This window comes from Sardina pilchardus, chromosome 2 (genome assembly GCF_963854185.1).
Source record: "Sardina pilchardus chromosome 2, fSarPil1.1, whole genome shotgun sequence".
Classification (NCBI taxonomy): Eukaryota; Metazoa; Chordata; class Actinopteri; order Clupeiformes; family Clupeidae; genus Sardina; species Sardina pilchardus.
Window position 1 is genome coordinate 10,429,472 of NC_084995.1, and position 27,162 is coordinate 10,456,633.

General features: G+C 43.5%; 4 protein-coding genes across 6 annotated transcripts; 2 read left to right on the plus strand and 2 right to left on the minus strand.

Annotated features, from left to right (window-relative positions):
• Window positions 1–3: 3 nt before the first annotated feature.
• zbtb41 (zinc finger and BTB domain containing 41) lies at window positions 4–17,867 on the minus strand. 3 transcript variants are annotated; one of them, XM_062518320.1, is made up of 11 exons: window positions 17,837–17,867; window positions 6,986–8,286; window positions 6,376–6,583; window positions 5,476–5,545; window positions 4,967–5,114; window positions 4,489–4,618; window positions 3,877–3,972; window positions 3,409–3,515; window positions 2,947–3,052; window positions 2,776–2,864; window positions 4–1,668 (listed from the first exon to the last, which is right to left on the minus strand). In XM_062518320.1, exons 2-11 carry the CDS (start codon window positions 8,256–8,258, stop codon window positions 1,058–1,060), a joined length of 2,838 nt encoding a protein of 945 aa, XP_062374304.1. In that variant the 5' UTR covers window positions 8,259–8,286; window positions 17,837–17,867; the 3' UTR covers window positions 4–1,057. The 3 variants fall into 3 exon arrangements, with proteins under 3 accessions (XP_062374304.1, XP_062374290.1, XP_062374297.1); XM_062518306.1 differs by lacking the exon at window positions 17,837–17,867 and adding an exon at window positions 8,790–9,033; XM_062518313.1 differs by lacking the exon at window positions 17,837–17,867 and having other exon boundaries at window positions 6,986–8,390.
• LOC134075272 (protein crumbs homolog 1-like) lies at window positions 9,994–17,266 on the plus strand. Its single transcript, XM_062530842.1, has 8 exons — window positions 9,994–10,083; window positions 10,572–11,534; window positions 13,155–13,705; window positions 14,010–14,175; window positions 14,296–15,202; window positions 15,430–15,471; window positions 15,673–15,795; window positions 16,218–17,266. Exons 1-8 carry the CDS (start codon window positions 10,041–10,043, stop codon window positions 16,468–16,470), a joined length of 3,048 nt encoding a protein of 1,015 aa, XP_062386826.1. The 5' UTR covers window positions 9,994–10,040; the 3' UTR covers window positions 16,471–17,266.
• A 299-nt stretch (window positions 17,868–18,166) lies between the features above and the next one.
• ahsg2 (alpha-2-HS-glycoprotein 2) lies at window positions 18,167–20,832 on the plus strand. The gene is made up of 7 exons (XM_062518368.1): window positions 18,167–18,446; window positions 18,850–18,957; window positions 19,334–19,418; window positions 19,515–19,678; window positions 19,840–19,944; window positions 20,055–20,126; window positions 20,313–20,832. Exons 1-7 carry the CDS (start codon window positions 18,246–18,248, stop codon window positions 20,592–20,594), a joined length of 1,017 nt encoding a protein of 338 aa, XP_062374352.1. The 5' UTR covers window positions 18,167–18,245; the 3' UTR covers window positions 20,595–20,832.
• A 144-nt stretch (window positions 20,833–20,976) lies between these two features.
• On the minus strand, window positions 20,977–26,327 carry LOC134062394 (uncharacterized). The gene is made up of 7 exons (XM_062518385.1): window positions 25,958–26,327; window positions 25,607–25,774; window positions 25,408–25,526; window positions 25,163–25,319; window positions 24,919–25,034; window positions 21,152–24,772; window positions 20,977–21,057 (listed from the first exon to the last, which is right to left on the minus strand). Exons 1-6 carry the CDS (start codon window positions 26,271–26,273, stop codon window positions 21,191–21,193), a joined length of 4,458 nt encoding a protein of 1,485 aa, XP_062374369.1. The 5' UTR covers window positions 26,274–26,327; the 3' UTR covers window positions 20,977–21,057; window positions 21,152–21,190.
• Between the last annotated feature and the right edge of the window lie 835 nt (window positions 26,328–27,162).

Below are 27,162 nucleotides of genomic sequence, written 5' to 3' on the forward strand. Positions count from 1 at the left end.
TAATTAGTCCAGTTGGAAAACCTCTCCTCATGGGTGGGGTGGAGAGGGTGCTGTATCAGGCACCCATGTGTGTGTATTTACAGGTGTATCTAAAAAAAAATAGAGTCCACTGTACTGCCCAGGGAGATTAAAAACTAAGCCCTTATTTTGACTTAATTAACTGATTAGAGCTCATCTCAGTATTATTTTCTCATTTCTGTATTATAAAATATTTTGAGATTCTGGATTTGAATGAGTCATCATCAAGATTAAAATAACCCAGTTAAAACAACAATAAAAAAAAACCTTTAAATGTTTCATTCTATGTGTATTGCATATTTTTTTTAGATGCACCTGTATCTGTTCACATTGCTCACCATATCTTGGTCCTCCTACATGGTCATTTGATATTTTAGCAATCAGCAGTTATGGAGAGGATGAAGTCTGTTGGATAGGATCATACTGAGGGCGGGGAGGCTCTGCAGTGCCTTGGCTGCTTCCTCTTGGTGTGTACCGCTGTTCTTAGTGTGTATGGGCACATTATGGCATATTGATTTCAAACCACCAGTTTCTTGTCAAAAGGACAGACTTAGTCGAATATCTGTAAAGGAAGGTTTAGATACCGTGTTCATTGATAATTCCCAGTATAAAGGCCAATTATATAATGAATTTACATTACCGGTATGTTTGATTCATTACCAATGACCAACAATTAGGCTGTATAAAACATCACAACCTGCAGTAATAGATATCTTGAATGATTGGTGATCCCATTCAATTCCATGAAAGTGATAGGCCTACAGTATTTAAAACTGCCCTGGGTGTTTCAGTAAGTTGCTTTAGGCTACTGATTTTTACGCAGTGGCATTCAGAAAAAGGTAAATCCGCTAAAAACGTCCTGGTTTAATTTTGTACGGCATGCACTTCCTTGTGCTCCATGGAAATGAATGTGTTAATGTTCATGTCCTGAAATTAATGTTGGAGTGCCTTTAAGGTGCCTGCTGTTGCCTAATATACAGGACCATGTGGGAAATGGCGTTGTGTGCAGTATGTGTAGACTCTGTTGGTTAGAGTGGGTTTAGTGACTGTGGTCAGGGGTGGGCATGGTTTGCACAGCTGTGGCAGAGTCTAGCCCCAGAAGCGTCCCCAGATAAGACTGTTCCCGTGGGTCCATCATCTGATCTGGGCGCACTGGGTGGACGATGTTGGTTGGCTGCGGCGTGAGCGTGTACTTCTCCAGAAACACCAGGTCAGTGGCCGGCTGGTACCCTGTTGTTGCCTGTTGCCCCTGAGACAGGACCCCATGAGGTGCCCCCTGCACTGCCAGACCAGTCTGCCCGGAGATCTCCGACATCTGCACTGGCACCAGAGTGACAGGAACGCACACGTCGCCAGACGAAACACTCTGCAGGACACCCTTGTGCTCGGCCCGGTACGGCTTGGTAGGTTCTGAGTAGGGCAATGGGGGCATGATCTTCTCCCCTGGTAGGTCAGCCTGAGGTTGCTCGGCAGGTCTGGAGCTGTGAACGTGGTCCACATGATACTTCAGCTTGTCCTTCCTCTTGAATGTGGCACTGCAGTGAGGGCAGTTGAAAGGCCTTGCGTCAGAGTGGATCACCATGTGCTTGGTTAGCGTCTTCTTAATGCGGAAGGTCTGCTGACAGATAGGACACCGGTATGGCTTCTCTCCTGTTCCAGACAAAAGCAAGGAGATTAAGTCATAGGGTCCTATCTTATGTCCTGTGCCAGGTGAGATGCAATGTCCGGCATAAACCGCCTGTGTCCCCGCCCTGTGCAAACATGGCCTAAGTAGCAAATCAACTGGAGATGTGATCAGACATACGTGTGATGTTACATTGTTCTTCTGAGGCCACTGAAAAGACTACACCACTAACCAAGAACAACCTGGTCTAAACCTGGTCTATCTATCTATCTATCTATCTAAAGCAAAGGGCAAAGAATTGCACTGTTATTTTAAGAGTGCATTATCAAGAAACCTAGCACATGATCTGCCTAGCGGCAAGACCCTAGCAACACAATGCAAAGATTTTGTGTGCTTGGCTAAAATGCCCTGATGACTAATTCACTTATTCAAATGTTATTGGGGTTAGCGTTACTTATTTTCTTACTGTTTTCAATTGTGACACCTTGTCAGTCAATCACTGCTGTGACAGTAAATAACTAAATTAAGATTTTCTTCTGTTCTTGCCTACAAACTCAATATGGCAAATGCAGAATTATGTTATAGGTTACTTTTCTCACACACACACCTGTTATAGCAGAGCAAGCTCTGGTGTAATCTTGCCATCGCAGGAGCGAGCAGATTATTTTTGCATAGATACATTCACTAATCATTAAAATTGCATTGTGCCATGGTTAAAGAACTCCTAGCTTCTACAGGAAATGGGAGACAATGCTCTCATTGGTTTATTGGCTGTCAGGCCCAAAACACACCCATGATTAATTAACAAATGTAAGCAGAAACCTGCTGTCTGATCATTTATTCTGCTGTCAAACTAGCAAACGTGACCTTGAACATACCTTAAATACAATTAAGCCATATGCTTCCCTGCACTTAAAATGGTCAGAATAGGGACCATAGTGTCTCCCCTTAATACGTTTCAGAGAAGTGGCACAATATTACTTGGGTCTGTGTTTAAGTAAATAAAATGAAGACAATCTTTAGAATTAGTAGTGCCTGCTGTCCTACAGACTGCACACAACTGAAAGCTATGTATGTAGAGATAACAGACAACCCTGATATAAAAAAAAAAATGGTATAAAAAATCAATTCACCTGAGTGTGTTCTGAAATGCATCTCCAAACTGGACTTTCCTTTGAACTCTTTCTTGCACACTTCGCACTGGTGAACTGCCGTTTTGTACCTGATCATTGACAAGATGTTAGGGTCATCCCATTTCAAATTTGTAATGTACTGTTTCACATTAGTGAATGTTGGAGACTTACTTTTGCCACACTTTCTCCCCCAAGTGGACACTCTTGTAATGGACAGTGAGATGGTCGTGACGCCTGAAGCATTTGCCACACTCCTCACACTGGTGGGCTTTCTCACCTGCACAACAACAGAATCACAATTATTCTGACAATAGTCTGTAGTTATGCAAAATGGACAACAATATGGTAAAATTACAAATCTATATACATTTAGAATAGCAATGCCAGGGTTTCGTTAAACATACAGTATATTTAAAGTATGTATTATTATAGGACAATTGCCACAGGATAAAATTGTGGTTGGGTTACACTTTTGAGATTACAGCAAAGGCACTACACTACACTATGAGCTGAATCATGCTTTGGTGACATGCTAAATAGAGGCTAGGTGGGATACAAGAGAGTGGACCATTTGAAATGGCAGATGTGTCCTTTTGATGAGTATCTGGGCGTTTCTTTCAAAGGTGAACATACCGGAGTGTATTTTCTTGTGCTTGGTCAGGTGATCATGCCTGATGAACGTTTTCCCACACTCATCACACTCATAGCGCTTGTCGTCGTGGTGAACGCGGAGATGAAGTCTGTAAACACAGTCATTAAGTTAAGTGATATCGCAACACTGTTATTATGAGTTTGTGCCAATGGCAAATTATATGGCCAATGGACAGGAAGGCATATAAAATGCTGCCTTGGCCTATGCATCTGCATCTTCGAGAGTAACCGACTGTATAAATGTGTTATGATGAAAACCTAATGTAACTGCTGTCCTGACCAGATCCTCACCTCATGTTTCATATGAAAATGCTTAATGCTGAAATGCACTAAAACAGACTCATGGCAAAGTCCTAATTCGTGGTTGACAATTAAGACAGTAATGTACAGCAAAATGGGCCGCCAGTAAAACTGCAGTCAAATACAGTAAAAAGGACAAGAGACAGTTACCTGTATGAGCTGCCATGTCTGAAACTCTGCCCACATATGCTGCAGAGGTGCGGTTTCTCTCCGCTGTGGATTCTCAAATGCTCCCTCAAGGTGGTTCTGTGACAAAAACAGATATAAGCGGTCATATAGGTAACACGTGAAACACTATCTGTCACACTATCTGTCACACTCTGTCAAGCTCATCACGGAAATCGTTCAGTTGTCCTGGTAGACAGTAAATGACAATCACATAGATTTTGACCAGGGCTGTCACCATGATGGCATTCAACTTTGCTGCTCAATCCATTTCTAGTTCAGAAATGTATTACCAGCCAATGTTCAGAATTACTGTTTTATTACATCTACATAATACATAAGTATATTATAAGCATATTTATTCTTATTTCATCCTTTTATCATATCTGCTTTGTTGAACATTTTAATTTGTTGTATTGTTTATGTTCAGCCTTACACTGGTAGAACAAATTGGTAGAGTTGGGAGGATCATTAAGCTTTAACTTTCAGATACATTTTTCCCCGACCACAATGTTTGTAGAGAGTGGTGTTTGTTTAAAAAAAAAAAAAAAAAAAACAGCACTCCTATCGTACCATTCCAAAGTCACGTGGCCTTACCTCTCCCTTACGGATTTCCCACACAAGTAGCAGGTCCATTTTCTCTTTCCACCATGTGTGCATTCAATGTGTCGTTTCCTATTCCCCGTGTCATTGAACTGTCTCCCACAGATGTCACATGGGAATGGACCTTCGGGAACAACAAAGAGCAAGATACTCGCTCAAATTGTGCATGAAAATCTGTCATCCTTAAAAAGGACACGGAGCAAGATACCCTCAAATTCTACATGAAAATCTGTCACCCTTAAAACAACAAAGAGCCATATACTCTCTCAAATTCTACATGAAAATCTGTCATCCTTAAAAAGACAACATCCATGAACCACTGCTCTTTAGATACAAAAAAACATTTACAGTCTATTGCTAATGGTAATTTGGTATTAGCGCTATCCTTAAAATCACCACACAATACATTTGGACAATAACTGGAATGGAAAAAGAGTGAAGCAAAACATTGCAGACATCAGCTTTTCCATACCTAAATGGTATTTTTCCTGGTGCTTCAATCTGGCAAACCTTGACTTGAAGTAGTCATCACAATAAGCACACTTGAAAGGTCTGTCTTGGGAGTGTAGGATCATGTGTTCTTCCAGATGGGGTCTTCGGGTGAAAGACTTATGGCATATCTGTTTTAACAGAAGGTTCACATGGAGTGAAAAAGAATCACACAAACCACATCAATTTATCTGACATTATTGTTATGCAACATATTACCGTAATTTCCCGACTATAAGCCACGGCTTATACATTGATTTAGCAAAATTTCTTCCACTAAGAGGTTAATACAGGGGGGCAGTTAATATAGTGTTAAAATGGTTTTGTTTCTTTTAACTGCCATTTCTTTTAACTGTCCTGCGGCTTATACACAATGTGGCTTATATGCGGGAAATTACTGTAGTTGTTTATCCTAATTGTGTGTGTGTGTGTGTGTGTGTGTGTGTGTGTGTGTGTGTGTGTGTGTTAATCTGAGCAAGGCACAGCACTGACGTCACATTTCCAGCCTTCACTCTTCTTCTTCCTCATGGTCATGAACTCCTGTATGTGATCAGGATGGAACCTATGAATCACACATTCCAGACATTAGCTCAAGACACACACCATACACAGCACCTTGCCATACCACACGCAGCACCGACGGCTCTCTGGATGAAGACAAGCTCATCAGCATGACCAGAACAGTGCAACAGAAATGTAGCATGATAAATCTGCAGCCACTCTGCTTGCTAGAATCCCATACCAAGGCACTCTACATGATGTAAAGGGGCAGAGGGGCAGAGGAGCATCTCATGAAAATTCAAAGTGCAAGGTAAGTGGCTGAGGATGGATGAGTGTTTTGTCCTTTTGTTCAAAATTGCCCATTTCCTGAAGGATACATTAGCTTGTCTGTCAAATTGTTTATATAACATTCTTTGTATTTCCACTGAAATACCATGCACACAAAATGTGTGGATAACAAGGCATGACAGAATTCTGATTTTACAAACATACAAAATAAACATGGCTGAAAATGTCAAATGTGATGTCTTCAATTATGGTAAATACACATTTAGAGAATTCATTTCTGAAAGAATTTTTTTAAATTAATTTCCTTTCATTTGCAATAGAAACTAATTATTGTTGTTATATAATTTATCATCTGCAACTTAAGAGTTTACATGCAATACACTGATGATATTGTTTACCATGACCATGTGATCCATACATTATAAAGTAGAACATGCAATATGAAGTACATTGTGCCTAATAATACCAGCTTCAAACTAGTTCATGTGAGGGTATCAGGGAAATTGATATGGGATAGAAATCCCTGCCTTACTTCATTCTAGGTAAATAAATGCTTTTAAGCTATCATTGAGGACTGTGGGTATACAGTACAAATAAACTCACCTTCGGACATGTTTTGCCATCGTCTTCTTGCTGGCATGCAGTTTGTTGCAGAAGGGACACTTGTGGTCTTTCTTTTGGAAGGGAGCATTGTTAGCATGCTTCTTCTTGTGCACGGTGAGATTGGACTTAGTAGAGTAGCACTGGTGGCAGATATCACACTGAAAGGGCTTCTCTCCCGTGTGAACACGAGTGTGGCTTTCATACTTTCCTGTTAACAAATAAAATAGCAATAACTTTACATTTTACACTTGAATTTGAATTCATACAAATAATTCTAATGAATTAACCAAAAAAAAAATAAAAAAATAGCTATGTTCTCACAAACCTGAGGTCCTATTGATGCTACTCAACTAAGAAATAAGACCTTTACACTTCAACTGCATGTTGTTCTGACTGTGATACTGACAATATAGACTTGTGACCCAAAGACATGTGAGTGTCCTATGTTTAGCCCCGTGGGAACAAGGTCATATAGAATGTTGAATTAATGTTTCAAGGGGAGAGCTCATCCAGCATGGAGTAGGTTGGCAAGCATACCTGCAAAAAGCCCAAAAGCCCATCAGGGCCAGGCCTGACTGAAGTATTTGCTGAAAACGGTGTGGTCACCCACCTATTCGGTCAAATGTTTTGTCACACTTGGGGCACTGGAGGGTTTTCCTGCTGGAGGTTTGTATGACCAGAGGAGCAAGGCCTTCTGGGTAAGTGTGAGTGGACGAGCCAGCTGCCCGACTGTGCGCCACCACCTCATGGCTGGGTGGCATCCCTGAGGCCGCGTCTGCCTCCACCTGGCTTGTAGCCGCGCTGTCGCTCCCCTCCAGCTGCCTGCTCTCAGCAGTCGGCTTCTCCTGATTCCCTACAATCACCATCTCTGCATCCTCCTGGGACTTCTCTTGTGCTTGGGTGGGGTTTTGTCCTTTCACGACTTCTAGTCTCTGGGCTCCCTCTTCCGTGTCGTGCTCATTGTCTTCTTCATTTTCACCCTCTTCATCCTCATCGTCTTGTCCTTCTCCACCACCCACCTCCTCTCCTTTTCCGTTCAGTGTTTGCTCATTGGCCTTTCCCTCGGTTGTCACACTGTCAAACTTGGCTGGGGTCTTCCTTTGCCGGGCAGACCTCCTAGTGGTCACCACAGCTACTGTTTCTATAGCTACCTCACCCTGGACGCCCTGGCTCGTGGCTGTGTGGCTCCTGGCCATGTGCTTCTCCAGAGACTTCCTGTAGCAAAACGTGCGGCTGCAGAGCAGACAGCTGACAGCCGCTGGTCCCTGGGCTTTAGCGCCACCTGCTGGAGGACTCTGTGGTCCTGCAGCCTCAGCCAGGTCATCATGGACTGATCCAACGTCTGTCTGTACAGGAGACTCTGTGATGGTGGTGGTGGTGGTGGAGCCATAATGGTCTGTCAGCAGCTCCACTGCAGTCAGCATGTTCAAGAAACGCGCTGCCTCCACCAGGCAAGGGATCTCAGTGTCTGACACCACAAACTCAGATGTGTACAGGAAACACAGCAAATGCTGGAAGGCAGAGTCATCCATGCGGTCAACGGTGATATGGCTGGTCTCAGGGTTTTGGCAAAGTCGGGTGTGGAAGTAGCTGCTCCCAAAAGCAAGGACAACCTTGTGGGCACTGAACTGCTTCCCACTCACAGAGACTGTCAGATCACAGAGTGAAGTAGGCTTCTGCCTGTCTTCATCTAAAAAATTGAGAAAGCTGCTCTCATTGTGCAAAGAACTCAGGTGTCTCTTATGAGACTGTTTGTCAGAGTTACTGAAGTCTGTTTTGGCACTACATTCTATCGCTTGAGGATCCAGTTTTTCCCTCTCAGAAGATGTTCTGCAGCGACGTTTCATTTTTGACAGCTGGGGAGGGTCTGATTTTCTCTTCATTATCAAAATTGTGGGCTCCTTTACAAGCCTATGGGTAAAAAAATAAAACAGATTTAGGCCGAAGTAAACTAAAATAAGATTGTAGGCCTAAATCTGATCTCATTAGTAGGGCACTAATAAATTGCAATGTAATCTGCTGTTTATATTCTTCAAGATTTCAACATTAATTGAAATAATTATCCACCTCTGTGAGATCCATTCTACAACTTTTATAGCAAGCCGTGTTGATCAGCGCTATAGGCCTCCTAAGCAAATCACGATCTAGGCTTCAGAAATACACATTGGCTATAACAGCGTCCTCTTGACTTCGGCCAAAAGGAACTCATTGGCGTCATCAACGCCATGCATGTTACTAATTTGCATTTTACTACTGGTAAAAAAACGATGCACTAGGCTACACATCCGAATTCAATGTCCTCCTTACGGACCCCCATGTCAAGAACAAGGCCCCCCTAAGAGGAGTGTGTTGACAAACGACCTCACAAACCCCAACACGATCAATGCCGTACACAACGAATTTTGAAATCATACCTTCAACTCATCATTGAATTACTCGTTTGTCGTAATATACATCGGTTCTTCAAGATAAATACTCAAAAACATATTTTTTCCCCTGATTATGTCTCAACGCTCCACCTCCCTTTTTTCGAGGAAGTGAAGCGCGTCAAAATAAGCAGGCTGATCATTGGTTGGTTTTCATTTGGTAAAAAATAGCACACAAGTCCAGCAAGTAAAATTAATTACCGCATATGACAAACTTTTTGTTTTGCAATTTTGTCCACTGCCGAATATAAATGATGGCACTAGTAGCCTAGTCCACTACACTGCGTATGGCTCTGGTATTAACCAAACGGACTGCAGAAATGTGGAAAAATATCTGGCATATCAAAATAAGAGTCATCAACTCCCGAGGCACATTGGGTAATTGAGGAAACTAGACATTTGCAGTCCGGAGTCGTTGCGGTTCTTGCTACTTTTATTTATGGGTGTCGTGTAATTTGCTAGAATTCTTCTGCAATAGCCTCAGGGTTTATTTTGTAACATAGCCCTACATTATTCTCAATTTTATTATGCGGATAATAAACCATTATAACATGCTACACACAAATTGTTACATTGCTTAAATTGTAAATAGTTTAGGCTACTTTTTTTGGTCATAATCCTAATTTCCTAATGTTACATTTCACCACAGTGGAAAATCCATGTAACATGCATGTTTTTCACAGCATGACCTCAGACCAACTGAATGTGTAGGCCTACGTCATGAAAACTGTAGGCTACCTTGTTTCACTCATAGTGAACTATAAATGATTCATTAAAGCTATAGGTGATCAAAATCAAGATGTCTTTCAAAGTTTTATATAGAAATGGAAATAAATGTTATGTAGTTGCACACAAACTTTTGGGATGAATTGCAATCAAACAACTATTTGTTGACTGTTAGTTTGTGAGATTAAGCAGGACTCTTGCTCTGGGCAATGTCAGTTATGTAATAGGTAGAAGGTGTGTGAAGTCTGGCAGGTGAGAATGTTGCCACTCAAATTAGTCCCTGGAACACTATAGGCCTCCCAGCGTATGTAGTCATGAAGTAAGACATGTAAGTGCATTAGCCTAATCCCATAGATCTGGTTTGTAGTGATCCATGGCATTAAGCTCGTCAGTCCGCACACATGGAAAGAGATGCACTCTGCATGAAGCCTTTGGTGATGGCCTTTACACAGCAGTTCTCTTCACAGTGAAGATATCCATATAGCTGGACTAAAACAACTGACACCAAAAGACATGTGGAAAGTTTTCCTGTGGACTGTTGTATTACTCCAAACAGGTACCGTTTACATTTTATTGTTGTTACTGTAAGGAGGTGCTGTTTTCCTGTGTCTGTATGTCTGCGCTCTTTGCACATAGCTATTATTACTTACCCCCTGTGTTTTCCTGTGAACTAACCTAACCTAACCTAACCCAACTAAGATTAGGCAAATGTTTAAGAGGATGTTTAAATAAATGTTTAATGCACAACGATGTACAACTAATAGATAGTATTACTCTTCAAAAGGGAAATTCGGAGGTCTATGCACGTCATTGACTACAGAAAACGTCATTGACTACACCCTTCCAAATAATACAATCATTTTCCATATGTTTTGCAAATAACTTGGGAGAATAAAATCTTAAAGATACCTGTGTTTAGCAGGTTTCATGATCTGTAAGCTACCTGAAGCTTGCATTATTAGGCCTACAGTTTTATTTAAAGCTGGACACAATATCGTCCTGTTGGGGCAAATTGATTTCCTTTTGTCTTTCCACATTTTGAAGGCGCTGTTTGTCAGGAACTCATCAATGGATGTGCTTTGGAGCCATGCCAGAATGGAGGCTTGTGTGAGACTGGGGAAGGAATCTACACCTGCCACTGTTCTCAGGAGAGCCTGAATGGGCAGCTCTATGGGGGGGTGAACTGCACAGTGCCTCTCGTAGGATGCCGAGGTCACCGGTGTCAGAACGGAGGCTCATGTTCTCCTTACCTCAGTAACGGGCGCCACAGGTACACGTGTGCCTGTCCCAAGGGATTCACCGGTCCCAAATGCCGAACTCCCACCACCTTCTCTTTTGAGAATGACGGATACCTCCACATCCAGCCGTCTTTCACCAGCGCTGACGGCTCTCTGAACATCACCCTGAGTTTCCGCACTGACCAGACGGCCGGCACGCTCCTCCAGCGCAAAGTAGAGGACCTGCTGCTCACCGTGGAGCTGGTGGACGGTCAGGTGCGCCACACCATGCGCCAGGCCCAGGGGCCGGCTGAGGTGCTGCAGGAGGTGCTGGTGGAGGGCATGGTGGCCGACGGCAGGTGGCACCAACTGGAGGCCTCGCTCCGGGGCGGGACGCTGGGGCTCACGCTCCAGTGTGCGGACGATGACTGCCCCGGCACCGAGAGCTCAGGCCAAAGCCCGGCGGGGTCCCCCCCGTCTTCCGAGCTGGGGTCTGGTTACCCCGAGCCCGGCGCAGTCCCTCAAAGTCTCTTTGTCGGAGGCGTGCGGGGGGACGGAGCCCCACACTTCATCGGCTGCATTCAGGACTTCCACGTGGAGTCCAGGCTGGTGGTGCCGGGGGTTGGGCTCGCAGCGAAAGCCGAGCAGGTGAATGTCACGGCCGGCTGCAGTGAGCGGGACAGGTGTGAGGATGGCCCCTGTCAGAACAGAGGCAGGTGTATCAGCCAGGGCTGGATGAGGTACTCATGCGAATGCCACCGGCCTTATGAGGGAGACCACTGCCAAGAGGGTAAGGCACTTGGTAGATAAAACCATTGTTTACACCATTGTAAACACCATACTAGCAGACTACTCACCAAAGTGTTGAAGAAGTAAAAACATATGAATTAGTTAGATTTGATAACCCTCCCCACTCAATGTCCAACCAACATAAACATTATCATTTTCCTTAGATCTAGACTATAAATGGTCATGACAGTATGTAGCTCTGGTTTGATTTGTCTGATGCTTTATTTTCTATACTGATGTCCTTTTCATCATTGGTCATGTTGACAGGCTGTACAGCAGAGATCTTTAGACCCACGTTTCCTTAATCCATCTGCCTTGTGTTTGTGTGTGTGTGTGTGTGTGTGTGTGTGTGTGTGTGTGTGTGTGTGTGTGTGTGTGCAGACAGGCATGACATGCAGCATATTATCCTGTGAGACTTGGTGTTATAATGCATCTCTGTATGTTGTAACATTACTGCCATCCACTGGTAAAAGAGCAGTTTACTTTCAAAGTATTAACTTGACAGTTATTTGGGTTATTAAAGGGTCCTTTCAATTTTTTAGATCTGCCATGACAATTGAAGAGAAGTAAAGATATAGTAGCACTTTACTTGAAGGTATCTACATAAGAGGGGCATGACACTGTCATGAACTCATGACACTGTCATTACACATGAACCCTAACCCTAACCCTAACTTGACAAACACCGAATGACACTTAATGCCTGAAGTGTTATATCAAACGTTATGTCAAACGACTTGTTTATAACGTTTATGACACATTCATGACAGTGTCATGTCACTCTTATTTAGATACCTTCAAGTAGAGTGTAAACGATAGTTTACATGCTGTGAAGCACAGGAAAAGCACAACAGACTTTAATCACATGCACAACTTACATTTAGCAAACAAACGGTAAATTGTAACACTTTTAATTAGATGGCCGAATAAGACATACATGGAATATATCATAGACATCAGAGTGGCAGCACTGCGCAGGAAGACAAACTGAATGCACTGAATGACTTATAATAATGGGAGCAAGACAGTTCAGTGAAAATGAGTGGATAGAAAAACAGTTAAATAAATAGCTAAATTGTGAAGTAAGATTCACAGACACAAGGGCTTACTCAGCATCCAGTAAATAAGCCTGATGCCACGCACCACTGAGCTCATAGCCACAGCCCTTTAAGCACATTCCCAATAAAAAATGTTTGTGTGGTCATACTATTTAATGGTATTACATTGGGGGTGGGGGTACAATGTTTTGTTTTCGGTAGCTAAATTCGCATCATTAAAGTCTGCATTAACCAGCTAAATTTGTACAGTCACAGATGGACAAATTTAGCACTTAGACGGCGGGATTAGGGAGCTAAAGAAACCGTCAAGTCCAGGCTCCACCATTCACACGTGTGTACACACATCAACACAAGGCAGATGGATTAAGGAAACGTGGGACTAAAGATATTTGCTGTTCAGCCTGTTTACACGACCAATTCATGAAAATAACATCTATAAAACTATAAACAAACTGTTCCAAGTGTAATGTATTTGCATGCACAACTTTTGTGCATACTGTATATTTACAAGCAACATAATTTCACTGTATTATTCAATGATGTGCTGATTGTGCTGATTGCAGAGTACGTCACAGCCCGGTTTGGGAATGAAGACGCTGAGAGCTACGCTTCCTTCCTCGTGGAGGATGAGCCCAGTGAGACGGTGGCCCTGTCACTGTTTATTCGCACCAGGAGGCCCCAAGGTCTGCTCCTGGTCTTGGCCAACAGCACCAGTCAGTACCTCCGCGTCTGGTTGGACGAGGGACGGGTCAAAGTTCAAATCAACAACTTTGAGACCCTGGCGAGTCACGGCATGGTCAATGATGGCCAGTTCCACCTGGTGAGCGTGAAAATCGAGCAGGCGAGAGTGGCCCTCTTCCTGTCGGCGAGGAGCCAGGGCAACATCCCCATCCGGAACATTCTACTTCAGACGGGAGACAGGTTGTACGTTGGTGGGCTTCCGGACCGGCGTGCTTCGCTGGCCTTCGGGGGATACTTCAAAGGTTGCGTCCAGGACTTGCGCATGTCATCAAAGCACCTGCAGTTTTACCCCATTGGCACCGCGGTCAGCTCGTATGTCCAGGAAAGTCTGGTCAAAGTCACACGTGGCTGTGCCAGTGACAACTCCTGCAGTGTAAGCAATAAATACAGACTGGCAATCCCTGCTTATGTAACCCAATGATCATGCCAACTGTGGCTACAATCTGTAAATACATTACCCTTTGATGGGCTAACTGTTGTGCAAGATAAACCATGTATCACAGATGGAACACATGGTAGAAAAATACAAACAGGAGTGAAAACATTAACCAGTATTTGGCATGATCATTGTCTAATAACTGTCAAGTCTATTTGACCATCACAGAGAGTAGAGATTCTGTCATAACCACATGGGTAAGTCAGATGAAACATGTGAGTGTTCAAACTCTCCCCTCCAGGCTAACCCGTGTTTGAATGGAGGAGTGTGCTACTCCATCTGGGACGACTTTGCGTGCAACTGCCCTCCCAACACGGCAGGCCAGCGGTGTGAGAAGGTGAAGTGGTGTGAACTCTCCCCTTGCCCTTCCTCGGCTACCTGTCTGCCAGATGCGGATGGCTTCCAGTGTGAGTAGGCAGCTATGCATGCTGACAACATACAGTGCAAAGAATGTTTTCAAAAATAATGCTTTACCCCGTAACGGTTTTTAAAACAATGTCGTAAATGTCCACTCTTGTTTGCTGAAGGTGTTTCAAATGTGACTTTCCGGGAGAACAGCACCATACTGACGTACAGGGGCAATGGGAAAATCCAGCGACCCCTGGCGAGTGTCTCTCTGCAGTTTCGGACCAGGGCCAGTGAGGGCATCCTGCTGCACGCCGAGAGGGGCAACGAGTTCATCTCCGTCTCCATCCAGAGCTCCCACCTGCTCCTGGAGCTTCAGGGGGACCAGGGGGCCTCAAGACTGAGCATCGAAAGTGAGAGGCCAGTCAGTGATGGGGAGTGGCACATGGCAGAGCTGGTGATGCAAGAGCCTATGAGCCTGACGTCCAAGTGGGCCTTGGTGCTGGACGGGGACATGGAGGAAGCGGCAGTCTCCAAGGACGCCTGTGGGAATCTGGACTTCCTGAAGGACGGGGTGGATATCCTGGTCGGGGGCCTGGGCGCTGGAGCAGGGGGGAACCTGGTGGGCTGCCTCGGCCCCCTGGAGATTGGTGGCCTGCTGCTGCCAGTCTACACCGACTCCGAGGCCAACCTGCCCCGGCCGCAGGAGGAGCAGTTCTTGCGCACCTCCAGCTCGCCCTGGCTCGGCTGCTGGGGCGCCGACGTCTGCGGGCCCGATCCCTGCCACAACGGGGGCGTCTGCACAGACCTCTTCAACAAGTTCCGCTGCGAGTGCCCACTGGGCTTAGGGGGGCCACACTGCGACGAGACAGTGGACGCATGCGACTCGAAGCCCTGCGTCCACGGCAACTGCACCTCCAAGCCAATGGGCTTTGAGTGCAAGTGCGAGTCCGGCTTTGAGGGAAGGCTCTGTGAGGCCCATGTGGACGCGTGTGCCAGTAACGAGTGTGGGCAGGGCGCCACCTGTCTCAGAGGCATCATGCGGTATGCCTGTCTCTGCCCGCGGAATGCCACTGGTGCCCTCTGCAGGTGAGTGTCCTTATACAGGTCCTAGGTCAGTGCCTCTGTTGACAATATTGCCACGACAACTGAAAATAGCAACAGAATTATAGATATCTGTACATAAAATAATTTCTTGAATATGAAAAAAATGTGTTGTATGTGTCATTTCTAATATATGTGATGTGTATATGCATTTCACTCATCTTTGCATGTTGTGATCATGTTTGCGTTGTTGTGAAATTTCCTTTGTTTAGAGACAAGATTCCAGAGACCCCATGGTACATTGAAAGGGTCCCGTGAGTATATCCATTACACAGCAAATGCACCAACAATGCACAAGATGTACAGTATATTTGCATTAAGTGGCTTAACGTTTAATCAAAAGCTGTTGTTGTCAGGCATTATTCCAGAAAGGACATCATTTCTGATTACACAAAAGGCTAACCCCTATTAGACTTCTCCAATATAAATGTGCAATACCTGTATTTCTCTTCTAGATATCCTAAACTGCCTGTGTCAATTTGTGGAAATGAGAACCTAAATTTCAGCTGTTTCAATGGTGGAAATTGCTCAACAATAGCAGACACTTGCGATTGTATGCCTGGGTTCACAGGACAATGGTAAGTATTCATATTTATATCCTGCCCTCAAAATAAAAGTTTCTTGGTCATTTGCCAGGGTGTTCCCATCCTGCCTTTTGCGCTGTGATTTCATTCACTCTGCTAAGGCAGTCTGGAAACTACCGCCCTAATTTTTGCCTGAGATAGGGGACCAATCACAGAACAGGGGGGAAAGCAAGACAATGAGCTATGCACAGACGCATTTGATAGACATCCGTGGCGCCCAATGAACGAATCTGGGCATTTTTTCAAATATGAAAAAAATTAACGTCTCGTTGCCAGACCACGTCTCATTTGAGAAGTGGTAGGCGCTAGCCAGGTTACATTATTCTGGTGAATTTGATATTCAGATATTTTGTTCTAAAGGTCTGTTGGGTGTACCAGAAGGTCTGTGGTCTGACAGCCTGTGCCTTTTCCATCAGGTGTGAGCAAGATGTGGATGAGTGTGCATCTGACCCCTGTCTGAACGGAGGATACTGTCGCAATCTCATCAACCGCTTCCAATGCGTGTGTGAAATGAGCTACTCTGGCGAACATTGCCAAATTGACGTCAGTGATTTCTACGCTTACGTGTTCCTGCTCCTGTGGCAGAACATCTTTCAGCTTCTCTCATACCTCATCATTCGCTTGGATGATGACGACCCTGAGATTGATTGGGGTGGCAATGACTGGTGATGGAATGAAGGTGGAGTTCAGAAAGACTGTTTCAAAACAAAAGGAAATGGTGCAATACCATACACAGCAGGTAAATATTCAGCTGTATGCAGCAATCACTATCTGATCATATTAAACTCAGCATGCATGGATTTGGTGCATGTTTTTGTATCAGAAAATTGCCCTATAAAGTGATGTGATAAGAAAAACAAACATTCTGTATACAGTGCTCTGGTTCAATGCAGGATCAAAACAAAAAAGTATTTTGACTGTATTCACACTCTGTATTCCATAACAGGTAAATATATAGATGTAAATAGTCTACACATCATGAATATATCCAACCATATAAATGATACATTAAACTAATAACTTAGTGCCTTAATATCAGAAAATATTTTATAATGATGTTTTTTATCCTTCTGTCTGATGAACTGTGTATATCCTGTAGAATAAGAGTGCATGTGAATATGCAAATGTCATGTATCAATACCTGTACCTAACACATTTTGCACAAAATGTGTAAGTGTACGTTTTGTAGTATCCACATAACCTACAAGGTAACCTGGGTGTTGATATATAAACTGTATATGTTAAGCAGTCATCAAAAGCATATGAAATGCATGTTAGAACTTGTCTGTCTTCCTAGTTTTATGTGTTGGGCATCACTGACTACCTCAGGTACATGTGGCTGACAGGAGGTTGTATGTTAGATGTTGTCTGTTCATTTTCTTCCAGTGTAAAAGCAATGACAATGATGAAGTCATTTTGAAGGGGCGTTTGTTTTGAAATTTGAAATAAATGATTGCTTTGTTCTCATTTACTACATATTGTTTGTGCTGTTGAGTGAAAAATGAGCATCATTCTGAAATCTCTGCTCATGACCTGAATTGCCTCTCACTATGTCAATAGAAAAACAACTTTGTGGTCAATGAGGACACTCAATGGTCAGTGAACTTTTACAGTTGGACAAAAATGTGGTTGATGTTAGATTTCATTCAAATTCACCACAATCACATTAGACTCATGTGTCTTTGCTCCCTCTCAACAAAAAAGAAAACAGACAAAAAAAGTATAGTTTCTCAAAAAGATGCCATAATTTGGACAGAATAACTGATTATGTAACAGAGATGTTTATACGTGCAGTGGGTATACCCAGATTAGGCAGTTCACTGCAAAGAAGTTTTCACTGAAAGCACAACCATAAACAAGTGATGGAATATCTGCCTTATTTTTCTTTTTAGCATTTGTGACCAAGAATATGTCAGCTTCTTACTTGGTTATAGTTACAGTACATCAGGGAATGCTCATTTTGACAAAATAACATCTCCACAAACATTCACAGAATTGGGCTCCCTTAAAAAAAAACATGCGTTCAGTCTCTTACTTTCTGTGTTCATGTTTTCAGTCTTTATATCCAATATCAAATGGGTCTTTTGTGTTGTGAGTTTATTCAGTTCCCTTCTTAAGGCATAAATACACAGCACAAAATGTGCTGTCAACTATTTACCCTTGCTGGAGATTGATTTCCTTTTCAGTCACTTTACTTTCCAGATCCCAGGTATCCAGAGGGAATATGATAACAGCATTTACACTGGCACCCTTCCACTGCACCTCATCTTTATTCTCTTGCACAAGTCATGCTTGCGTAGAGTCCTGCCTGATGTTTACCATATCCACGCTGCTTAGACTAAAGTACAGGGTTTATAAAACGCCAGTGTCTTGTACTCAGTCACCTTTTCACGCTCACCCCTGCAGCTAGCACATCAGATCTGCAGCAGAGGCTAGTCAACAGCATGCGAGTCGTGTGTGTTTTGTTAGGGGTGCTGGTTGCAGGGGCACGGGCTGTGGTGCTGCCACAGATCACGGAGCCACCATGTGACTCTTTAGAGGCCGAGGCTGCTGCCGCATTCTTCCAGGATTACATCAATGCTCAGCGCACCACCGGATTCAAGTTTGCCCTGAATCAGATTGATAAGATAAAAATCAGGACCTTGGTGAGTGGGAAACAAAAGGAAGAGTGGAGTTAAAATAAATACGAACATTAAGAAAGAAAACAGAAAAAAGTAACGTAAATCATATGGTTGTCATCATGTGCAAATGTGAATTGTGAGTTAATATAGGCCTAGTGCAAATATGTAAATGCTGAATACAACAGTGAGGCCAATCAAGTCAGCGGTGCAAATGAGAGCTGGCAGTGAAGCTGCAAAGCAAACACTAAATTTAAAAAAAAAGACCAATCGTTTACATTTGACAATTTCTTTGCAGGTTAAACATTACTGTTGAGATTACTTTTAAAAATTTATTTCAATGAGTTTTAATTCCTCTGACATAACTATTTTGTGTTTGATATTTTAGAATGTTTCATTATATTAGCTGTTAACATAGCCTCTCCTGTAGCCAGATATGGAGATCTACAAAATGGAACTCGACCTATTGGAGACCAAGTGCCATGTCCTGGATCCAACACCAGTAGCTGCTTGCCCAGTCAGGACTAAAGCAGAAGTGGTAAGATGAACTCAGTAAGAATTCACTAATGCACTTTAGCTCCAAAAATGTTTACCACCTGCATTTTGTCAGCCAGCCAATATACTACATTGGCTGGATCTTTAATCAAGTGCAGCCAAGTTTAGAGAAAAAAAAAATCAACAGGACTATGTATAGGCATTGGCTCACAGATTGATTGACAAAGTTAGTGAGCAATGCTTCCAGAGGTCTGTATTTCTATGACTGTGTTTCACCTGCTCTGAGGCCTCTAGGTGCACTGCATTGTAGCAAAACTGATTCTTATTACAGATTTGGTAGTATTGATGATCGTTTTTGAAATGGTAAGCACACTAAACTATTCAAGTATGTCAGTAATTCTTTGCCCTGCATGTTTTAGGCTGTGGATGCTGACTGTGATGTTGCCTTCATCAAATCTGGTGGAGTTTTAAAAGTCACTGAACACAGATGCAAAACTGAGCCAGGTACAAACAGAACCTCAAATATCCCTTTATTTGCCACCTTTCAAAGACAGAGTTCAATATCTAATGTCTGCACCCCTCATCTGCTGTTTTGTGCAGAATCAGCAGAGGATATGTGTTTGGGATGTCCTCAGCTTCTGCCCCTAAATGACACCAATGCTCTTCAAATGGCTACAGTCTCTCTTGCGGCATTTAACAACAGAACAGCAAATGTCTCCATCAGCAAGTATGCTGTGTTAGAAGTTGGTCGATTGAGCACTCAGGTAAAAAAAAAAACGGGACTGAAGGTATCTAAAATGTATCCCCACTACTGCTACTGTGACAGTGGAATTAGTCACTGCACCATTTCCATACATCTACAGTAGACTGTTACTGTTTGTGTCTGATATCATCCAGACAACCATTAAACACTATTTGTGGGCAGGTTTTAGCTGGGGGGACTCATGTCTTTGCCGAATATGCTATTGTGGAGACAAACTGCACAACCACAGATGATGGCGACTGTGTGCCACTGAATAAAGCTGTAGCTGTGAGTATCAGTGCACATATTACAAATGCATGACAAGAACATTTTGCCTGATATACATTTGAAATATTGAACTATATAGATTTGCCCAATATAATATTTTTTCCCGTTAGACGTATGGATTCTGCAGAGCAGGAAGTGCCAGTGCAGGCATGGCAGTTGACTGTCGTATCTTTGAGCCACAGGTAACTGAACTATTCATTTCTGGCTAATGTCACTCATTGACCACTAATCATATCACTAAAAACATGCTTTGCATCCAATCGCTGACTAATAAAGGGACACTTTATATGCTCTAAGTGCCAACAAGTGTTAAATCAATATTTCAAATATCATACCACGCATTACATAATAAACTGAAATTGTTGCAGCTTGCGGTGGAGCCTGCTATGAATGGCACGGTGCCAGCCACAAACAGCACGGTCCCTACAACAAACAACACCGTTCCGGCTAGTAGTGGCATTATGCCACTACTAATGGTTGATATGATGCTGTCAGCAGAATCTGCAGAGTCACTGGACCCTGTAAAGGTGGCATCAGTCATCCCTATTGTGAAGAGACAAGCACCTGTGGCTGAAACAGTGGCACCTGGTGGCGAGCCAGCAGCCGTACCATTTGTTCCCATTTGTCCAGGAAAGAAAAAACACTTCTAAGCAATTGGTCAAGCCCACCTTCAATTCATAACTTGGGCCAGGATTAATTCTGCTATACACCGAGAGGTGTTTGTGCTGGATTTCAGCAATGGGCTTGCACTCACTCCTGTTTTTAAGATGTATGCTATGCATCCTATGACCTTTCAAATGGTGCTTATGAAAAAAACAAAAATGTACTAAGGGCTCTTTGAACTGTATGAACTGATGACTGAATTAAATATTACAACACCCACATCAATACATCATTGTATGACTTTACACTTGAAGTGTTTAAAGATGTACAGGTTAAAATCGATACATGAATTATCTATAAAGTCATATCATTATGGAAAGGAAATGCAACTCCCAGAACGCCAACAAGTATTCACACAAGGCAACATGAATCATTTGAGGCTTTTATTGATGAGAATATGGTCTCCATATTGAATGTAGGTTATTTAAGTTTCCAGAGTAGAATTCCTGCCTAGAAGAAACACATGCACCATTAACACCTACGCCATTATCACCTACTTCATATCAAATGCCAACTGAACATATCAATATATCAAACAACTTACCTTGTGAAATATAAGAAACAGCTGGCTTTCAGTAGATCTTCAATACTCATGATGAGGCCTCACTGGTTTCCAATACTGCTGAAAAGTCAGAGGTGATCCATGTGTTGCAAAATGTTCACCACTAGGGCCAAAGATAGAGCTCTGAGGGGATGCTTTTTTTGGGAGGGACCCAATATTCTTAGGGTGAAGATTTAATATCCCAGGTTTAAAGGTTGATGTTGGGTTCCCATTACCAGCAGTGACCTTCACAGGAACAGTTTGATGACCGAGCCCAGAGGAAACCACAGGAACGTTCCTCCCAAGTGCATTCTGCACGGTCTTTGAATCTGAAGAGACATCAGGGATTCTCAGCTTTTCCTCCTGCATATTTTGTCTTGACACAGAAGGGTTAAAAAACAGATGCTGGACCCATGGGTGAGGGACAGAACCTTCTATAGGTTTAGGGTTTAATATCAGGTCCTTGTTAAATCGAGAGCTTGGGACCTCTATATTTAAGGAAGAAGACAGGGACGGGTGGTTAAGAAAAGTTAGAGTTTCAGGGTGTGTATTTGGCTTAGTAGGAGGTGGAGGGTAAGTTCCAAAGTGAGGAATCTGAAACAATGAGTAAGGAACAGAATGTTTTACAGTGCTCTGAGGTTCAAGGTCTTTAGCAGCCTGAACTCTATGCAAACCTAGAGTTTTAGCAGAGGAGCTAGATATGCTTTCAAGTCTGTTGGCTGGAATATCATGACCCAAGGTGGAGGTTGATTCAGGGTTAGGCAAATCGTATGGATTTTGCAACCACTGGTAAGGCAGAGGTTCAACAGGTTGATTGCTTTCGAGTTTAGAAATAGGTAGCTGATGAATCTGATGGGCTTGAGGTGAAATGGGTTTGGCACCAGTTTGCACTAAGGGAATTGATGTTGACTTCTGAGTTGTGTTTAACAGTGTAAATAAACAATTGCCACAGTTTTCGGTTCCGGAACGATGGAAGAGTTGCTGAATATAGGTAGGCTCCTTGTAACTAGTTGCTGATGCTGGCTGAACTACCTGGCTTTGATCAGGAGCAAAGTGGTTGTGGTGGTGGAGATGCTGATGGAAAGACAAGGCCAGTGGACAGCAGTTGGAATGGCCAAGAGAACAGACAGTGGAACAGTGTGTAGATTGATGAAATTGATTATTAGGTGGTGGAGAATCCACTGCAGTTTTTTGGGCAGTGGTCGGTAGGAGAACGAATGCTGGTTCTGTTGTTTTTAATGTGGGAGGGATTGGCATTTTTGGTTTTGGAGGAGGTGTTACTATTGGATAGATCTGATACACACGATGAATAGGAGCTTCTGTGGGAGGATGTGCAGGTGCAGTGGGAGCAAGAGGAGGTTGCACAACAATAACTGGCCATTTTGGATCAAATGGACCCAAAGGTGCCTGTGTAGTCTGGGGAAATGGTCTTTCTGGAAGCTGTGGTACTTCTGAAAGCTCAGGCTTTGGGCTTGGGGAGACACAGTCAGGCTTAGGAGCAGGCTGGTAAAATTCAGGTTTGAAAAAAGGCCTGCTTTCAGGTGGACCAACAGGTACTGGCTTCTTTGGTGCCGGTGTAGATGGGAGAACTGGTCTTTGTGGAAGTTGTACTGGATGCTCAGGTTCAGGGATTGCTGCAAGGCCAGGTGGATAAAATCCAGGTTTCCAAAAATAGTAAGGGAATTTTCCTGGAGATTGCACGTGTTCAGGGTTTTGACCAGGCATGTTTTTGGAAGGATTCTCAACAGATGTTGGCTTCTCCACATAAACAGGGCCCAAAGGTGCTGGAGTAGTCTGGGGAAATGGTCTTTCTGGAAGCTGTGGTACTTCTGAAAGCTCAGGCTTTGGGCTTGGGGAGACACAGTCAGGCTTAGGAGCAGGTTGGTGAGATTCAGGTTTGAAAGGATAGAAAGGGAATTCTGCTTGAGGATGAGCAGGCCCAGGGGTACGAGGGGGAATGTTTTTGGAAGGATCCTCAACAAGCGCTGGATTTGCCGGGATTGCAAGAATACTGTCAGGTGGGTAAGATCCAGGTTCGATAAAATAGAAAGGGAATTGTCCGTGTTCAGGATTTTTATCAGGCCTGCTTTTAGGTGGATCCTCAACAAGTGCTGGCTTCGTAGGGTAAACTGGGTCCGGAGGTGCCAGAGAAGGTTGGAGAACTGGTCTTTGTGGAAGTTCTAGTACCTCTGGTACCTCTGGATAATCAGATTCAGGGATTGCAGCGACACTGTCAGGTGGGTAAAATCCAGGTTTCAAAAAATAGTAAGGGAATTTTCCTGGAGACTGCATGTGTTCAGGGTTTTGACCAGGCACAGTTTTGGAAGGATCCTCAACAGGTGTTGGCTTCTCCACATAAACGGGGCCCAAAGGTGCTGGCGGAGTCTGAGGAACTGGTCTTTTTGGAAGCTGAGGTACTTCTGAAAGCTCAGGCTTTGGGCTTGGGGAGACACAGTCAGGCTTAGGAGCAGGCTGGTAAAATTCAGGTTTGAAAGAATAGAAAGGGAATTGTATGTATTCAGGGTTTTTTTCAGGCCTGCTTTTAGGTGGAGCCTCAACAGGTAGTGGCTTCTTTGGTGCCGGTGTAGGTTGGAGAAGTGGTCTTTGTGGAAGCTGTGGTATTTCTGAAAGCTCAGGCTTTGGGCTTGGGGAGACACAGTCAGGCTCAGGAGCAGGTTGGTGAAATTCAGGTTTGAAAGGATAGAAAGGGAATTCTGCTTGAGGATGAGCAGGCCCAGGGGTACGAGGGGGAATGTTTTTGGAAGGATCCTCAACAAGCGCTGGATTTGCCGGGATTGCAATAATACTGTCAGGTGGGTAAGATCCAGGTTTGATAAAATAGAAAGGGAATTGTCCGTGTTCAGGATTCTTATCAGGCCTGCTTTTAGGTGGATCCTCAACAAGTGCTGGCTTCGTAGGGTAAACTGGGTCCGGAGGTGCCAGAAAAGGTTGGAGAGCTGGTCTTTGTGGAAGTTCTAGTACCTCTGGTACCTCTGGATAATCAGATTCAGGGATTGCAGCGACACGGTCAGGTGGGTAAAATCCAGGTTTAAAAAAAAAGTAAGGGAATTTTCCTGGAGAGTGCATGTGTTCAGGGTTTTGACCATGCATGGTTTTGGAAGGATCCTCAACAGGTGTTGGTTTCTCCACATAAACAGGGCCCAAAGGTGCTGGAGTAGTCTGGGGAACTGGTCTTTCTGGAAGCTGTGGTACTTCTGAAAGCTCAGGCTTTGGGCTTGGGGAGACACAGTCAGGCTTAGGAGCAGGCTGGTAAAATTCAGGTTTGAAAGAGTAGAAAGGGAATTTTGCTGGAGACGGTACAGGCCTAGCGGTACGAGGAGGAATGTATTTGGAAGAATCCTTAACAAATGCTGGTTTCTTAGGGTAAACTGGGTCTGGAAGTGCCGGTGTAGATTGGAGAATTGGTCTTTGTGGAAGCTGTGGTACTTCTGGATGCTCAGGTTCAGGGATTGCAGAAACTGCATCAGGATTGTAGACAGAAGGAAATTGAATGTTTGGGTATTTTGGTTGCTCTGATGGAGGAATAGCCATAGCAGCAGACCGAGATGGACAAGAGATTTTAAAGTCTCCTTTAGCTGCTACCTCAAATGTCAACATACCATCCTGAAAGGAGAATTGAAAATAAATTGCATGGGTTAAAATATTCATGCCCTATGTGAGTCATCATAATGGAAAGTTAGCTTAACTGTACAAATGCCTCTTAATTGACCTTTAACAAACTCAAACAGTCCCTAAAAAGCATAGCCTACCTGTTCTTCAATACATGGCACATATGTGACAGATATAATCACTCCATCAGGATGTTCTACAACACTGAAGCCACACTGAGGGGACACCTTAATCAATGACTGCCATTTACTGTTAACTAGAAAAAAAGGGGGAAAAAATTACAATAGGCCCACGTTGTTCACACACAGAGCTAGCAACCAAAGTAATTTGTAAAGTGTGATTTGTGTGATGTGAAGCACACACAAAGGTGGGACCACCCCTTACCTTTCACTTGAACATCTTTAGCAGAGGCAGACGATTCAATTTTTACAGTCATTCCACTGGCATGGCAAGACACGGAAGGGGGCTTTGGGGCAATGCTTGGGCAGGCCATGCTCACAGGTATGCCAGAGATAACCAGAGGTAAGACATAAATGGATTCCTGTAAAGAGATTTTAAATTCACATACATGAATAACATCTCTAGACATTTAGTCTAGTAAATAGTAGTAAAATGACCACGCCATTTACCTTTTCAGCTACAAAGCAGCCATCATATGGTGTACTGAAAACCAAATCCCTCCAGCTCCTCCTTACTTCATAGCCACAAACTGGAGGCATTTCTGATAATGAGAGAGGGTGCGCATTCCCTGGGAAGAGGCAGCAGATGATAAATGAACTGACAAGACAGCCTATAGACAGGCTACTGAAAAACTAGTGTTGAGCCTACCTCTGTCTATATGAACAGGAACCCCCAAAGCAGCAGCTCCATGAAGTTTGAGTGTCATTGAATCCTCAACGCATTCGACCTTTGGTTTCATACCCAGTAACCGGTCTACGGCATGGGCCCTCTTGTTCTGGCTGTAAACTCCTTCAACAACACCTTCTAGTCCCTTTACTGGAGAAATTGGCTACAATTTACTTAGGCCTACAGTAGTAATTATGATACCGATTGAATCATTTCAAAATAAGTGACCATAAGTAGGCTATGAACTAAACAACAACAAAATCACATGCTGTGTATGAGGTCAGTGACTGACTGAAAAGGTTGGTTTATGGGCTAAGAATGACAGATACTCACACACATGGGAATAAGAGTCGGATTGATAATCAGTGCGGTCTCCAGAAGATCCATTGAACAACTCTGCATCATTGGCAAAAGAATTCTCCTCAGCAGACAGATTTAGTTTCTTAGTTCCCATTGTTAAATGTCCGTAGTATAGTACCTGCTTAACAGATGGCTGTGGTGAACTCTTTGCATGGATTGAATAGTCTTGTCTGTTGAATATTGCCTTCTTTGGAGATTTTAAAACGTCATCCTCTTTCAGACCTCCACAACTTGCGATGAGAAGCCATACCATCCACACCTGTAAGCTTTGTCGACCTACCGACGCCATTCCAAAAATGTTTGCGTAGGCCAACACACTCTGTCTGCGCCAATTCAGTGAGTAAGTCCCCACGTTGGCGTAGGCTATAGCCTAAATATTATAGGCTAACTTATAGATGTGCTGGGTTCTTAGGTTAATTGGATAATAAACACTAATTGCATTAGCACAACAATGTAGCCGAGGTCTTTACAGACGAGAAGTTGATTACAAGAGAATTTTATCACCTGTAGCCCAGAGCGGTAGACCGGCCATGTCCATAATCTCGTCCCAGTAGCAGGCCTGGGCTTGCTTGTGCGTGCGATGTAGGTCTAGGCCTATAGGTGGCATATGCTGCTAGACTCTGAGGTTGACGTTAATTTTAATACCAGATAGTCAATCAGATTCATGCAAATGACGATTTCGGAGTCTGACTTGAAATTCGGAGCTGGAGCCAAAATTTCCCTTTTGGTCTGTTGGTAAGGGTAGATGGTGGGCCTATAAGATGCTTGAAAAATAATTTGAATATAATATCTAAAAGAATAGACGATCATAACGAACATAAACATGGCGAAAACATTGAAGCTTTTAAGGTGATAGGTAGGATACGCTGCCTGACAATCCTGGAGCTCCTGCTGTGAAATCTTACATTATTGGAGAGCAAGGCTACTACATAACAATTTAGGTGACTGCAATCAGCCTTTGGCAGAGGTGTAGGCTACATTTAGGCCTAATTTCTTTTATTGGTCTATGCCATTTAAATCAAATGTAAATATTCAGGATGGGCTGTTGCTGGCCTCCAGAAGCTTGGGCTTGCATTGTTTCCTCGTTCATCCTCAGTCCCTCCTCTTGCAGCAAGGTCCTTCAAGAGGCTAACATATGTGATGCACAATAACATCTTATGATCCACGTCTACATGTAA

Excerpts from the sequence above, each read along its gene's own strand:
- zbtb41 (XM_062518320.1), bottom strand. The coding sequence starts at position 8,258 with ATGAAGAGAAAATCAGACCCTCCCCAGCTGTCAAAAATGAAACGTCGC. Across the intron at positions 4,619-4,966 it reads CCAGGAAAAATACCATTTAG|GTCCATTCCCATGTGACATC; the intron begins GTATGGAAAAGC and ends TTGTTCCCGAAG. Across the intron at positions 3,516-3,876 it reads AGACATGGCAGCTCATACAG|ACTTCATCTCCGCGTTCACC; the intron begins GTAACTGTCTCT and ends CTGTGTTTACAG.
- LOC134062394 (XM_062518385.1), bottom strand. The coding sequence starts at position 26,273 with ATGGCGTCGGTAGGTCGACAAAGCTTACAGGTGTGGATGGTATGGCTT. Across the intron at positions 25,320-25,407 it reads GCTGCTTTGTAGCTGAAAAG|GAATCCATTTATGTCTTACC; the intron begins GTAAATGGCGTG and ends ATCTCTTTACAG. Across the intron at positions 25,035-25,162 it reads TAAAGATGTTCAAGTGAAAG|TTAACAGTAAATGGCAGTCA; the intron begins GTAAGGGGTGGT and ends CTTTTTTTCTAG.
- LOC134075272 (XM_062530842.1), top strand. The coding sequence starts at position 10,041 with ATGTGGAAAGTTTTCCTGTGGACTGTTGTATTACTCCAAACAG. Across the intron at positions 11,535-13,154 it reads GGGAGACCACTGCCAAGAGG|AGTACGTCACAGCCCGGTTT; the intron begins GTAAGGCACTTG and ends TGCTGATTGCAG. Across the intron at positions 15,796-16,217 it reads CCTGGGTTCACAGGACAATG|GTGTGAGCAAGATGTGGATG; the intron begins GTAAGTATTCAT and ends CTTTTCCATCAG.
- ahsg2 (XM_062518368.1), top strand. The coding sequence starts at position 18,246 with ATGCGAGTCGTGTGTGTTTTGTTAGGGGTGCTGGTTGCAGGGGCACGG. Across the intron at positions 18,447-18,849 it reads AGATAAAAATCAGGACCTTG|CCAGATATGGAGATCTACAA; the intron begins GTGAGTGGGAAA and ends CCTCTCCTGTAG. Across the intron at positions 19,679-19,839 it reads TTGGTCGATTGAGCACTCAG|GTTTTAGCTGGGGGGACTCA; the intron begins GTAAAAAAAAAA and ends ATTTGTGGGCAG.